Source organism: Ranitomeya imitator, chromosome 2 (genome assembly GCF_032444005.1).
Source record: "Ranitomeya imitator isolate aRanImi1 chromosome 2, aRanImi1.pri, whole genome shotgun sequence".
NCBI lineage: Eukaryota > Metazoa > Chordata > Amphibia > Anura > Dendrobatidae > Ranitomeya > Ranitomeya imitator.
The window spans coordinates 183391129-183405540 of NC_091283.1; the positions used below are offsets into that span (position 1 = coordinate 183391129).

At 41.7% G+C, this 14412-nt stretch overlaps 1 protein-coding gene across 1 annotated transcript in view; it reads left to right on the forward strand.

Annotated features, from left to right (window-relative positions):
* COL27A1 (collagen type XXVII alpha 1 chain) overlaps positions 1 to 14412 on the forward strand; it is a 407011-nt gene that overhangs the window by 69626 nt on the left and 322973 nt on the right. Inside the window, exons 4-6 of the mRNA XM_069748227.1 lie at positions 4982 to 5035; positions 8108 to 8161; positions 13191 to 13244. Of these exons, the coding sequence (XP_069604328.1) occupies positions 4982 to 5035; positions 8108 to 8161; positions 13191 to 13244 (162 nt within the window). The remainder of the gene's footprint in view (positions 1 to 4981; positions 5036 to 8107; positions 8162 to 13190; positions 13245 to 14412) is intronic.

Genomic DNA, 14412 nt, shown 5'->3' on the forward strand with positions numbered 1-14412 from the left:
CTGTCAGACATCCCCCACTTCACCCCAAAAATGCTTAAAAAAAAAAAAAAAAAAAAGCCTCTCATTTCATATTGATGTTTACGGAGGCAACATGGGCGCTGCATAATGACTCCATGCCAATCAAAGGTTGCACGGAGCAGAAAAACGCCACGTGCGCGGGTCCAAAAATATATTTCTATAGGAGTTTTGATGTTTTGATGTGTTGTCACTTTATTAGGACCAGCCCAGTCAGTAGAAGACTCACCACAAAAGTCGTTTTCACAGTTCATCAGCCAAGCGCACTGACATCCTCTCCAATTGCTTTGGAGGCCACTCTCCACATCAGAAGTGCCAAAAAGTGGAAGCCGTGTTTACATTTTTACGTTATAAACCCATGTGTGCCTTTATTAAAGCCATATAAGCGTCCTACAGATGAGAACAAGCGAGCTGCTTAACGCAGCCTTCTCTACTCAGTGTCGTTCCCTCCCTGTCGCAGATGTTGTGTATTACATCCATATGTCATATCAAATATTCTCATTTTGTAGAATATCCGCACAGACTTGCCAGACTGGCTTCTCTTTTCCTCTTCTTTTTGGAAGACGAAACTAACCTAATGCGAATTGTAGGTTGAAAAACGGCAAATAGGATGGCCATTTAGGCCCGTCGTTTTTCCCTTACCCAGAGAAAAAGTTAGAAAGTTGGGGTAAACTTTGGCTGAATGTTTTTAGGCCGGAACGATTGGCAGCTTATGATGTTTTTTGTCCCTGAACTGCTCTTTCCGTCTGGCATGCAGTTGCGTAACTTTTAGCTCATGGGCACTAATGCAGAATATCCAACAAGGCCCCCAACTTTCACGGATCTTTAACCCCTTCCAGTCTTAGGACATGCACCCAATTTAGGATGTACTATTAAGTGTACGAGAACCCTCAGGAGCTGCGCCCACTCAAATCAAGGCATATGCCTGACCCATTATACAGCCAGCACCTATTGCCAATAGCAGCGATCGGAGCAAGCTGTGATCATTGCTGTTTAACCAATGAAATGCTACTGTCATTCTCTGAAAGAGCTATTTAAATGGAATGGTTGCTATCCCAGAACCCATCGGCAATGACAGCTGGGGCCTACTGAAAGCCCCCGTCGCCTCTTTCTTGGTGTTCATAAGAAGCTCAGCCTGTGGCGTGACTCTTGTTATTTTTACTATACTCCAATATTGTATTATTGCAGGGTATTGTTTAAAAAAAAAATATTTTTTATATAATATATATTTTCCCAGTAAAAAAATGTAAGGCGGGATTTAAATTTTTTTATTTTTTTTATTTTTGTGTCTGTAATCTATGAAATTATATAAGTTCTGATTTTTTTTTTTAACCAATAAATATGGAATATGAATTCTGCAAGTTTAGCACCACCATAATTGTACTGACCCAGAGAATTGTACTGTTAAGTCATTTTTAACCATATAGTGTATTACATAACCCCCCCCAAAAAAAAAAAAAATAGCGGAATTGTGTTTTTGGTTTTTTCACCATTTCACCCCATGTTTATTTTTTTTGTTTCCAGTCTTATCAGTAGATTATACTGTAAAATCAATGGAGTCTCTCAAAACTGTAACTCGTACCAAAAAAAATAAGCCCTCATATGTCTGTTGCTAGAAAAATATAAGGGTTATAGCTCTTGGAAGAAGGGGATGAAAAAACAAAAGAGTAAAAACAAAAAAAAAATCAGCTGATCGGGGTTTTGGTCTTCTCATATGGACCAAAGGGTAGAATAATAAGACCACTCTGCTGTTACAGATAGTAAATTAAATATTCTCCATTATGTCACTGCTAGTACCCCAAACTGATAAAAATGTTGTACTGTACGATGCAGTCGAGATTGCAGGAACTTGACCTGCGTTACATTTTTTGCAATGGTATTTTTAATTTATTATAGTATGCAATGAAGCATATTGTAAATGGTTATCCTAAATTGGGCACTTTTTTTCACACTGCTCCATTCATTCTCTGTGAGGTTGTAGGAAAAAGCCAAGTGCAGCTCTCGGCAGCCCCATAGGGAATGAATAGAGCGGTGACTGAGAGTACGCCCTGACGCTGCATTTAAACCTTAGAATGAAAGTTCTGCCAATCGTCGTGGGTCCAAGCGGTCGGGTCCCCACCGATCAATAAGTGTTTACTTGTCGAGTGGATTTTGACCGGACAACCCCTTTAACTGGTTTAGGCATTATTTTCAGACATCCATAATGTGGTTCATGAATATGATGTCAGGACTGCAGTAACTTACAGAACTACTGTGGTGGTACTTGCACAGATTTAAAGGTTTTTTTTTGCTGTTTGGCGTCTGTGTGAAACCCCTTATTGGCTGCCAATAGTAATTGTTATAGCTGTCATTGTCAAGTGATTGTGGATTGAGAGCACAGTATAACGGGGCATTTAGATGCTGAGATTTCTCGCCAGAAACCAGTGATGATTGACTACATACAAGTTGATCAGCGCTCTGCTATGGCCCATTCACACGGCTGTTACAAACTGTATGGATACAGTTAGGCTACTTTCACACTAGCGTTAACTGCAATACGTTAAAATGCGTCGTTTTGCAGAAAAAACGCATCCAGCAAAATATTTTGCTGGATGCGTTTTTTCCCCATAGACTTGTATTGGCGACGCATTGCGACGGATTTGCATACGTCGGTATACGTCTTTCGACGGATGCGTCGAAATTAGGCGACACGTAGTCTGGAAAAACGTAGATTGCAACGTTTTTTGGCTCCGACAAAAAAACGTGTCTCGGCGCATCCATCGGCGTGCGTTTTTGGCTACAATGAAAGTCTATGAGCGACGGATGCATCGAGACACGTCGTACGACGCAATTCAGCGCTGCAATACGTTTTTTTCTACTGAGCATGCTCAGAAACAGGATTTTTTTAGCTAATTGGCCAGACATCCCCAAATAGACGGATCCGCCGAAATGCTGTATGCGTTGCATACATTTTGCACTTTTTTGACGCATCCGTTTTTTTGGCAAAAAGACGTTTTTGTGACGGTTTGCAGTTAACGCTAGTGTGAAAGTAGCCTTAGTTTGTACTTTGGCTGCATACACAAACCGATGACTGGAGCGAGCGTTTGCTTATCCCCCTGTGTCAATGGGCCTTAAAGAGTTATTCCCTCAAATTGACAGTTGTTTTCTATCCATAGAATAAGGGGTAACTGATCACTGGGGTCCGACTGCTGCAACCACAGTGATCCTGAGAACTGGGCCCTGCAGAGCTTTGTCACCAGGATCGCTGTGGTTCCAGTGGTCGGACCCTCAGCGATCAGTAGGTTCTTTCCTATGGTAACTATGGATAGCTGTAAAATATGGAAAACTCAACCTCCTCTTCATTCACTGGCAGGGAAGCTGATACCAAGCACGTGCACCTCTGCCCCTATCACATAGACCCTTTCCCAGGAGCACTGTTTTTCCAGCAGTTGGACCCCTTGCAAACAGCAAGTTATGCCCTATCATATGGATAGTAGATAACTTTCCATTGCAGGATACTCCTTTAACTGCTGCATCTAAGTATTTCTAGAGCCGCAATACACAATCACATACACTGTCTGTACTTAGAATTGCTGGCATTAGTCACGTGATATCAAATCTCTAAAAAGAGCAAAATTAAAGACATGTCTCATGTAACTTATTTTATAGCTACTGGAGGCAAAGTCTTCCATAAATCCGATAGTGTTTTCTTTTTTTGCAATGTAGGCGACACCATTTACAAATAAGAGATGCAATGTGTTAATGTGACGCTGTAATATTCATGTCATTTGACCAGAGCCCCCCTGTAGCCCTTGCCTTATACTTGGAATATATTTTTCAGACTATTTCATAGCATAATTCTTCAATTTCCAGTACTAAGGTACTGAGATTAGGATAAGGGAATTCCACTTTTTGGGAATCTACCCAGCATTAGGATACACTGTACCTACTCATTTGATTGCCTGCTCTCTACTGGTTGGAATCCATGGGCATGGTGGAAAGGTCACAGGTCAGGAATAGTTGGTCTTCTATACTGTGTGAGGAGGATACCTAAGAGATAAGGATCTACACAAAAGACCTGACAGAGGTGTACGGATATAGGAACTGATTGAAAACAGACTTGGACAGATTCTCCATAAGAGTCGAGATGTAGTACGATTAAAGATCAGATATCAAGTATCATAGGAAAGGAGGAGAACATATGATTGGAACAAGAAGTGACCGAACGGCAAAGAGAAATGTGGCACATGGGAGAGCAGTATTGTCTGAAAATAATAGAGCGAGAAGCATTGTCACAGTCCTGTGATCCATTAACTGTCCTGAGAGTAGGGAACCTCTCACGTGCTATAAATATGTCATTTTTTTCTACCTGGTGTAAATGTCGCTTTCTTCCTGAATCCGGCGTTGCTTTTTTTTTGTTCTTGCGCCTCTCCATTCCTGAGATATAGCCCCCTATTGCCTCTGTATATATAGCTAATCTATTACTGCCAAATGGGTGTGGTCATCAACTCTTCTCCATGGTCATCTTCTTGAGGACCTGCCCAGTTGGCTCAGAAGGTTTGAGCTATATACAAGGAAAAAGGGGCCATATCTCCTAAACAGAAAGGTGTAGGAACAAATGGAAAAACTACACCGGATTCAAGACAACAGTGGCATTTACATCAGGTAAAAAATACATTTTTATGGCAAGTGACAGGTCCTATTTAATGCCATGAATTCACCTGTAAAAGTGAGCTTTTAGATTACTGTAGACTATAGACTGAGATAATATGTAATTCTGGGGAAAGGTATACAGAAGGATTGCAAAAAAATCCTGGATGATATATACCTCAGCCATCTGCCACAGCTGGTGTAAACCGAGGCCCATAGCATAATGTGAACTGGATAGAAGACATATCATTTACTATTTTGTTATGACTGTGTATGTTTAGTAACTGCAAGTTTAGATGTATTTTTATATCCATTGACCATTTTCTTTTCTTTTCAGGGACCACCTGGTTCATCGGGACTTCCTGGGCCACCTGGGAAAAGAGGTCCAAGAGTAAGTAACAGCACTGATCCTCTCATCCCTCTAAAATCCATTCACTCAATATATTCATCTGATGTTTCTGATAACTCTAAACCAAGGGTATGTAAATAAGGAACCAGGGTTGCTTTAGGCAGCTATGCCTTTTGTTTTTTTTCTGCTTTAGTTTAAACTATGAGATTCAATGGGTGAAATCAAGGGCAAACCAACAAAGCAAGTATAATACTCACATGGGTGAATGTTATAGCTCATGATTGCACAATTCTGCTTCTGAAATAAGAATTGTTCTCCAGGTCTCGAACCTATAGTCATTATGTAGCTGAGCAACATGATCGTGTGAGCTGCTTTATAAATGGAAACCACACAGAGGGCAGCATAGTACACGGACCTTCATAGCATATTCGTAGAGAGACTGGCACTGAGTACATTGAGGCAAGGCAGGATGTCTCCCCGGCTATATATGTACAGGTCTCCACCTCTATGACATCCACACGGCTTAATGGGGCATATGGACTGGAGTTGTCCTAAATGTAAAGTTTAAAGCAATAACAAAAAGTGACAAGTATGCATTACACTGCGTAATACACTGTCCTATCCGATCCTGTACTAGATACAGTGGGGCAGATTTACTGCTGAATTGTGCCAGAATTCTGGCTCATGTTTAATAAATATTTTAAGCACTTCTTATGCCTTTATTGTCCTGGAAAAGGTATAAATTTGGACTAAAGTAATCCAGCTTTATACCAGTGGTATAAAGTTAAATTTGGTGCATCTTTTGACCGTCCACCAAGAAGCTTTGTAACAAATTTAGCACATCTTGACTAAATTTAAGACAATATTATTAAATCTGATGGACTGAATTAGTTTTTAGAATGTCCTTTTAAATTGGTTTTCCAGGAGTTTTGTTTTTGATCATCTCCCTTTTAGAACAGGTCATCAATATCAGATCTTTGAGGGTCTGACTTTCAGCAGCCCTCCCACCAAGTGCATCCTATTCATTGATTACTAGAGATATTACTGTGCATTTGGTAGTGACTGTACCTGGTGCTTCAGCTCTTCGCAGCTCAATCCCATTGAAGTAAATGGTGCTAAGCTGCGTTACTAGGCACAGTCACTACCACATGTATGGTGCACAGTCACTACCACATGTATTGTGACTAGTACACATTCAATAGGCAACAGTGATCAATGGAGTCGCCTTTCCTCTTCAACCAGCCAATCAGTGGCAGCTGAGAGTCAGATCCCCATCGATGCAAAATGGGGATCCTCTTGCGTGCCACGTTCACACTACCATTCAGCCGCAGCGTAGTTCCTTTGTGTGCCAGCTCCTGCACTGGCACCACACACACCGCTCACACAGGGGCATTCTCTTTAGGCAGGTGAGCGCTACGTACATAACACCCCATATGACTCTCCATTTAGCTTAATTTCTATTTTGGAAGGCTGACAGACTCCCTTTCATTGGATCAACAAAGATTGTATTTAGAATTATATGAAGTAAAAGGGAAATCAAAACTTGGTTGGTCTTTGTACATACCTAATTGTCCCAGATATGTGAATCCTCCGCTATGACTTCTGCACGCATCATTTACACATATTAACTAAGGAGTAAATAATTTAAGACTTCTTATTTGGCTTGGCAAGTCTGGAGAAGATTCTAAGATGCTCCTTTAGGTTCAAGCGCATGTTTGATGGTGGAACGTACGTGTCATAATTCATTGAGTCGCATAGTGAGGAGCATTTATAGGAGCCAATGCTGGTAAACACGGGGTCGTTGCCAATGCATTATAGTAATTGTATTTCTCGGGCAGGTTGGATGATAAATTATCTCTCTGACTGGTTACCATTGGTAACACCCCTGTTTTTTCCGGGCAATACTTTTTATAAATGTCTGCCATTGTCTCTTGAACCGGGTGATAGACTAAACTTCTCTGTTGTACAGTAAATGAAAATACTACGAAGCCACAAAGAAATATTTAGCACATCTGTGTAGGATTCCTGCGGCGTGTAGCTGTGTAATACATCCATGGTAACCCGGCCTATGGAGCCCGGACTCAGTTCAGTCTTCGTCGCATCTTTGGAAAGCCATGGGTCAAGGGTTTGGACGGTTCTCTTGTAGCTCGCATCCAGTGATCCTTACTGCAGACATATTATATAAAGGGAGGGGTGATGAAAGTCTCAGGGGATGTCATACTTGCTTGAAATTTTTATTGTGAAGATGATGTAGTGCATGCAGATGTCCAAAAGGAAGAAAGCCATATTTTTTACATTTTAGCTTGTGCAGTCTGCATAATTCTGTCAGAGAATTCCCGCCTCACGTATCATTTTTTAAGAGGGTGCCAAAAAGGAGAATAACAGGACAGAGCGTGATGGCCATCCATAGTCATAAGATGCCTCCTATTGTTTTTAATGTATCATTAATCTGGTCCACGACACAACTATTGGTGACAAAAAGGGCATTACCTAACGCTGATGTGCCCTGCAGTAAGCCCCCTCAAAAAACCTTCTCTTCTGCCCCATTACGGGCTCATGGATGGACCCTACTTTATTCACTGTTGGAGCATCAATGAGCTTGTAGATCAATTTATTAAAGAGGTAATCCAGCTTTGCTCACTTCCGCAACGGGATATGAGTGGCGCTAGTGGCGTCGCATCTACAGATATCTGCCAGGTTGGATAAGTGACATGCTCCATTAGATATCTGTAGACTTTACATCATTAGAAAGTGTTTTTTTTTTAATCCTTCAATCTTCTAGTGGATTCTGTATGGAAAAGCTAGTGTTCAGCTGGGGCAAATCCTCAACATGAATCAGCGGACCCATCTGAGGCACATCCATGTCAGAAATCAGAGTGTCAGCCTTGAAGTCGGACGGATACGTTAATGTATATACATATGAGTTCCTAAAGTCAGATCCTGTGACATGTTGACATGCATTTGTACTAGAGGACTCCTTTAGAGCAATTTTACTTTCATTTTTTTTTATTCTTTTTCTTTAAGAATTGTAAAGGTTTGCTTTAGTTAGTCAGAATGTGCAAAAAGCCACTGAGAGGATAATAACAAGAACATGCCTTTTTTTTTCTGTTTTAGGGTCCTCCCGGCCCTCATGGAAATCCTGGACCACCCGGACTTCCTGGCCCAAAGGTCAGTATTTGTCATATTACCTTAGCTGGTACACACATTGCATCATGACACCCATGGCACTGTGTATAAGGTCACATAGCATCGGTATCCTGACATGGACGCTCAACCAAAAAAAGCATGCATGTGTATGAAGCGAGGGTTATGAGGAATAGCTGTTTAGCTGACTTTTGATGTTTTTATTGCAATCTGCACTATGAATGAAGTTCTATAGACTTTAATGGGTCTATGTACAACCATATACATAGCTATGAGGCTTTTGTGAAAAATCCCACCCTTGTATTTTCTTTTTTACACTGTATCTTCATTAAAGGAGTGATGTTCTTTAGACTTTCCTCCCCATTTAAGAGTGTTAGGCTGGTAGAACTAGACATTTGCCATGGTATTTAGCTTGGTGGATTCTTCTATCAGTAGTGTTGAATTGATAAAGCTCCCGTCAATGAGTCCTGCTGCAATATTAGGAGGTGCAGTCCAACCCCTTTATAGCTGCTTCTACGATATAGATAGCAGGTTCTGCAGACTGGTTGACAACATGCATTTTATTCTTTGGACCGGTGTATAACAGTTGGACTGTATCATCTGACAATACAAAGCCCCTGGTCTGTGCTGAGCGCCATCTAGTGGAAACCTCTGGCTTTAATTCAACAGCTCGATTGATCAAGAATGTGCCTGGCAGTGTAATGATAGTCAATAAGTGCCAGATCTGGGGCTCCATCTGTAACATTTTCCCTTTCGCAATGTCCCTATAGTATTCCCAGTCATCCCCAGTCTTCATAATGTACTTTTCCTGCAGCCAAATTGAGGCTATAAATCATCATTGCAGACATAACTTGTCTATTTCAGGAAGGATCAGTGTGATAAAGCCAGGATGGCAGCCACATTTCAGTGTATCTACCAGCTATTGCCTGCAGTGAAATCTCAGGCATTTCTGTGTTAATGATACTCGGGTCACGAATGCCACAAGTACCAGATGCCATAAAATGAGGCAGATGAGAGTAATTCCACTTTTTCTTTGTAAGTTAGTAAGAATTTTTTTTTTAAGAAATCCAATGGGTTATCCAGATCTATCCTAACCTATTGTCTGATACCTATTTTCCCAGTGAACCCTTTATTGGCTGAAATTACCCCTGACTGGTAGGTCTGATATTGGTCTAGAACTTAGCGGGGCAGTAAAGTTTGAATTAGATAGCTGTCAGACAAACAATCTCCCCATACACAGTGACCCACGACTCGGGCCAAATACTCCTGTGTCCACCTCCTCGGACAGTGGCTTGTCTTCCTGAAAACAAAGGAATAGGCACTGAAATTATGAAGGTTGGACCCTTCTCTTTCCTGACATTGTATGTTGAGGTAGAGTCAGGAAGCCCCCATACACTTTAGACTGTTTGCCAATATCAGCAGTTTGGCTGACTTTAATCTAATACGTAAGGGGGTCCTGTACAACATACCAGACTCCATGATTTCCTCCCCTTCCCCTCCATATTGTAAGACAAAGTGGGCTGATTGTAGGCGATGCTGACCAGACAAGCTACATATGACAAGAGAACACACGCACTCTTGCCAAGGCGAGCATGCGCACCCCACATCCTATTTACATGCCAGAAAATGAATATTTATTTACAAGCATGGCTTGCGAATATTTGTGACTTTATGTATATGCAGTGATGTATTCACCACTGCTCACACAGCCATTTCATAGTGTAATATTTGGAAAATTACTTCTAAACTAAGTAGAGTACGTTTACAAGTAAGCAGGAGGATTGAGGTTTTTGGGAAGGTGCCAGCCAACGGTGCTATGATATCCGCAGCCTTCGAAGAGATTACCCATCCAAGCTTGGCAGCGCCAACTGACAGCCATTCACAGATACAGTGCATCTGTGTTAAATCATCCCTCAGCCTCCTGCTGCTTACACACATCCAAGAAAAGCTAATTAACAAGCTCTGGGAAGCTGGAAAGATTATAAGCCCTATACCTGCTGAGAATGGAGCCCTCAGAGCCGACAACAGCTTTGGTTATCATTCGGATGTGTTACAGACCTACCACCGAGCTGCTTGTCTGGTCTACAGCAAGGAGGCAGGAACTATGAATTGACTACTGACTGGAGATTAACTCCAGAATAGAATTAGCAGTTTCTCTTTTCCCAGGCATCTCTTGTGGTTTTCACTTGCATATATATATACTGAACAGATGTGGTGAAGGGACTCTGTGTCAAGATTCGGCATAAATCATTGGCTCGATAGTGGGGAAAAAACTACAGAAGAGAAGAAGCTCCTTTACGAAGCTGTGACTTCTTTAATCTTTTTCTTTATTTAATTTTTATTTTTATATAGCACTAACATATTCCACAGCGATTTACAGGTTCCACACATTATCATCGCTGTCCCCGATGGGGCACACAATCTAAATTCCCTATCAGTATGTCTTTGGAATGTGGGAGAAAACCGGAGAACCCGGAGGAAACCCACGCAAACACAGAGAACATACAAATTCTTTGCCCTTGGTGGGGTTTGAACCCAGGACTTCAGCGCTGCAAGGCTGCTGTGCTAACCACTGCGCCACCGTGCTGCCACCGTGACTTTGACGGGAAGGAGTTACCATCGTCTGTTTCTGTATCTAGAGCAAATCTTTCATAACACTTATGGTGACCAGTTTGCCTCCTCTAGCCCCCTTGACCAGTGACTGATGGAGGTCATGTATATACATGTATACGATGCCCATCAGTTACTGGTTAGGGGGCAGTGGAAACAGGTGGAGCAATCGCCTTATGAAAACAGTGGGCTCACAACTCTAAGTCCGGTGTATTCTTTGATACCGTCACATATTTTTGTGCAGTTTGAGCTTTAAACAGGCATCATGGTATAGTGACAGATCTGCCTTATAAAGGCACAGATGCACGTTAGTGAGTTCCTATCACCTCTGCATTGGGAAGTGACATTGCGTCAGTAGATAACTACCAGGTCTTGTGAACAGGTGAGAAGAAGAAAGTGCATATCACTTCTTTGAAGCGGCTCCTAATGTTATCCGATCCAAACTAGGCACTGTCCAATTAGGCTGAAAAAAGTGTCATAGAAATCATTTATATCCATAAAGCAACTCCAGTTAGAGGGCATTCACCCCTTCCTCTCTAATCACAGGATTTCCACCATGAAAAAGAGCTTACATTCTAAACCTTCGTGATGTAGAATTGCACAATGGACATAGGGAAATTTATGTAAAGCTAGGGGGTGAGCAAACCAAGTAAGATAGGAAGAGTTCGCCATTCAAGTTCCTTTTTAAAGCCCAGATTCTCTGCAGTGCCCAGGTGACTGAAAGAGGATGTCTATTGTGGGAAGACAGCCATAGAGCTTAAGCTTTGAGCGGAAGGGAAGCGAATATCTACCACCTTTGGATATCTCCAGGATGAGCTTCCTTTGATCACAACATCTTTGTAGCCACTGGCATCAGTGAAAAGTTATGAATATTGTGATTTGTATAGATCTGATGACGATGGGATGTACATCTTTAGCTTCAGGACTAATCGGGAAGAATATACGGTACATATTTTTCAGAACTTTGGCACCTGCCTATAAGCCCCAAATCAATAGTGGCCAGATAGCTGACACCAACCTTATCCTGTTTACTATCTATGGAAAGGTAAAATCCTGATAAAAAAAATATGGCGGCGATCTCGAACTTCTGCGATCCTCAGGAGTGAAGATATTGTTAATGTTGGGCATTTCATAAAATCCTGAAGGGCTGAGCACCTCCCATAACCTGGCCGACGTGAGGTCATCAATGGGGGGCTGCGGGTGTAGCTTGGGTGCTGATAAAAGGTCAAGGAAGGCGAATTATGAACTGTGTTCATGTAGATACATATCAGTGCATGCACGATCCTGTCCACTGGACGTTTCCAATCAAAGTGCTCTCCTTCGCTAAGCTGAATCATCTCTGATCAGGGAACGAAGTTTCTTTTGTTAATCATGTTTATTTTATGGAATTATATATGCTGTATTGTTTTGTCCCTTTTGTAAAATCTTTTGTATATTTAAAAAAAAAAAAAAAAAAGAACTGGATTAAATATAAAATTTGTATAGTTCTGTTCCCTTTGTTCTGTAAACCGCACTCCTGAAAGCCATATGCTACCTGTAAGGCGTCCAGTTAGCCTGTATAAAAACGACTGGTGGTGGCAGCAAGTAATTCTTGGGTTATTGTGGAGTTAGCAGTGATCGTACCAGGGTATTTTTATATTCCATGCTTTGGAATAGGAGGCTATATATCATACGCTCACTGTTAGTTTCCCAATAGCCAACCTATTAGTGGAAACAGCCTGCGACCTCCCCCGTTAATCGTTGGTCAATCACGTAATTGTCTGGACGATAGGGGGCAGCAGAGAGCTGTTCGTGACAAAAAGATAGCAGCAGGTGGATCTACGCGACCTCTCAGGCTGTGATCTTTCACAATTGGTGGCAGCAGTGGGATCTGCGTGGTCTCTCCGGTGTCATCCCTTGACAAAATGCTTCAGGGAAAAAGCTCTTTAAAAGGAAAAAAAAGATTCAAAACCGCTACAGGAAATTAAAAAAGTCTTCCAAAAACAAGAGCTTTTCCTGTTGCCGTTTCCATTTGAAAATTTGTGGGTTTTGAACTCCTCAACACCTGTGTGTGCACATTCAGTGGAGCTTAACAAGTCGAGTTGCCCATTTCCCTTTTCTTGTCGCTCTGCAGCATTACTAGAACCTTTACTACAATAGGTAACTAGGCCTCTGTTCACACCGTGTTTCTGCAGTTCAACGCTCAAAACAGGACTCATACGGGATTCAGACAATCCCCTTTAGACTTCAATGACAAGAACAAAGATCCAATGAACTTCAATTGTGTTTTTTTTCATCAGACAGCCAGCAAAACTCTTAGTACGGTAGATGTTTCTGTGTGAACAGAGCCTAAGTCTACATTACACTACTAGCTGCCAGTGGATAAGGTGATGTGATTCTAAAACAGGGATCTCCTCTTTTATTCTATTTCTGTTGACTGCTCTATTTATTCTGTATTCTCCAGGGCCAAAAAGGAGATCCTGGCATCTCTCCAGGAAAAGCCATGAATGGATTAAAGGTATTCTCATCAACTTATCTCTTTTCTCTGTAGTAAAAAACCTTGGCAAGCTCTTACGGGATGCAATGCCATGTCCTGCATATGCCAAGAACAATTTCGCTCTTTTATTTTATAACATATTGTTGTGTATTGGTAATGGAGCATAACGGTTGCCTAGCAGTAGTGTATATTGCCTAAGCAGCAATTTAATATTAAAGGTTATTTCCAAAGCTGCCACTATCATCAGCCATCGGCATTGGTCCCAAAGTCTCCGCAATTCCACTTCTGCCTTGTGCTGGTCACAAAAAAGCGTCTACTATGTGGGCACATCATCGGTGATGTGTGAAGGGGGCTGACTGTCTAGCCAACCTCCTTCAAACCCTTACTGATGTTGTGCCGACACATCTCTCTTGTCAAGCACAAGCCAGAAGTGAAGCTGCTGCGACCCAAGATCGATTTGCTGAAGATCACAGCACTTTTGGACATACAAATGTATTAATAAGTTGAATATATCCTTATTAGGGGAAATGATTATTAATTTTGAACTGGTCAACCTCTTAGATATATTTTTCTTATGAAGTTTGTAAACTCAGGCTGAATTCACACATGCATTTGTATTAATTGTATAGCACACGGACACATTATAATATATGACTCTATTCACGTGTCTATTTCTTAGGGCTCCTTCTCACTTGCGAGAAATACGTCCGAGTCTCACAGGTTAAAACCCGGCTCTGGCACCGGCACTCCAGAGCGGAGCGTGCGGCTGCACAGCAATACATGGAGCTGCACGCTCCGCTACGGAGTGCCGGTGCCAGAGCAGGGTTTTAACCTGTGAGACTCGGACGTATTTCTCGCAAGTGAGAAGGAGCCCTTAGTCTGTTGGTCATATTGAGACATTGAGTTTGGTCCCGTGTGAGCCCCGAAATCAAAAGTATTAATAAATAGATCTGATATGTGATTGGACAATACAAGGATGCCATCTGTTTCGGATATGGGAGCGTTCCAGTAGCGCATTTTCAGGTTAGGTTCCTGCAGAGAATTTTTGGTGAGTTTTTGATTCTGCGTATTTTCTCTGCACCAAAAACACAGTGCCTTATTGCTCCAGTAATTAGCATGTTGTTCCCTATCCATTGGATAGACGGTAACTTGTGGTTTGGTGAATAACCCTTTAACAAGCTCAAATCTG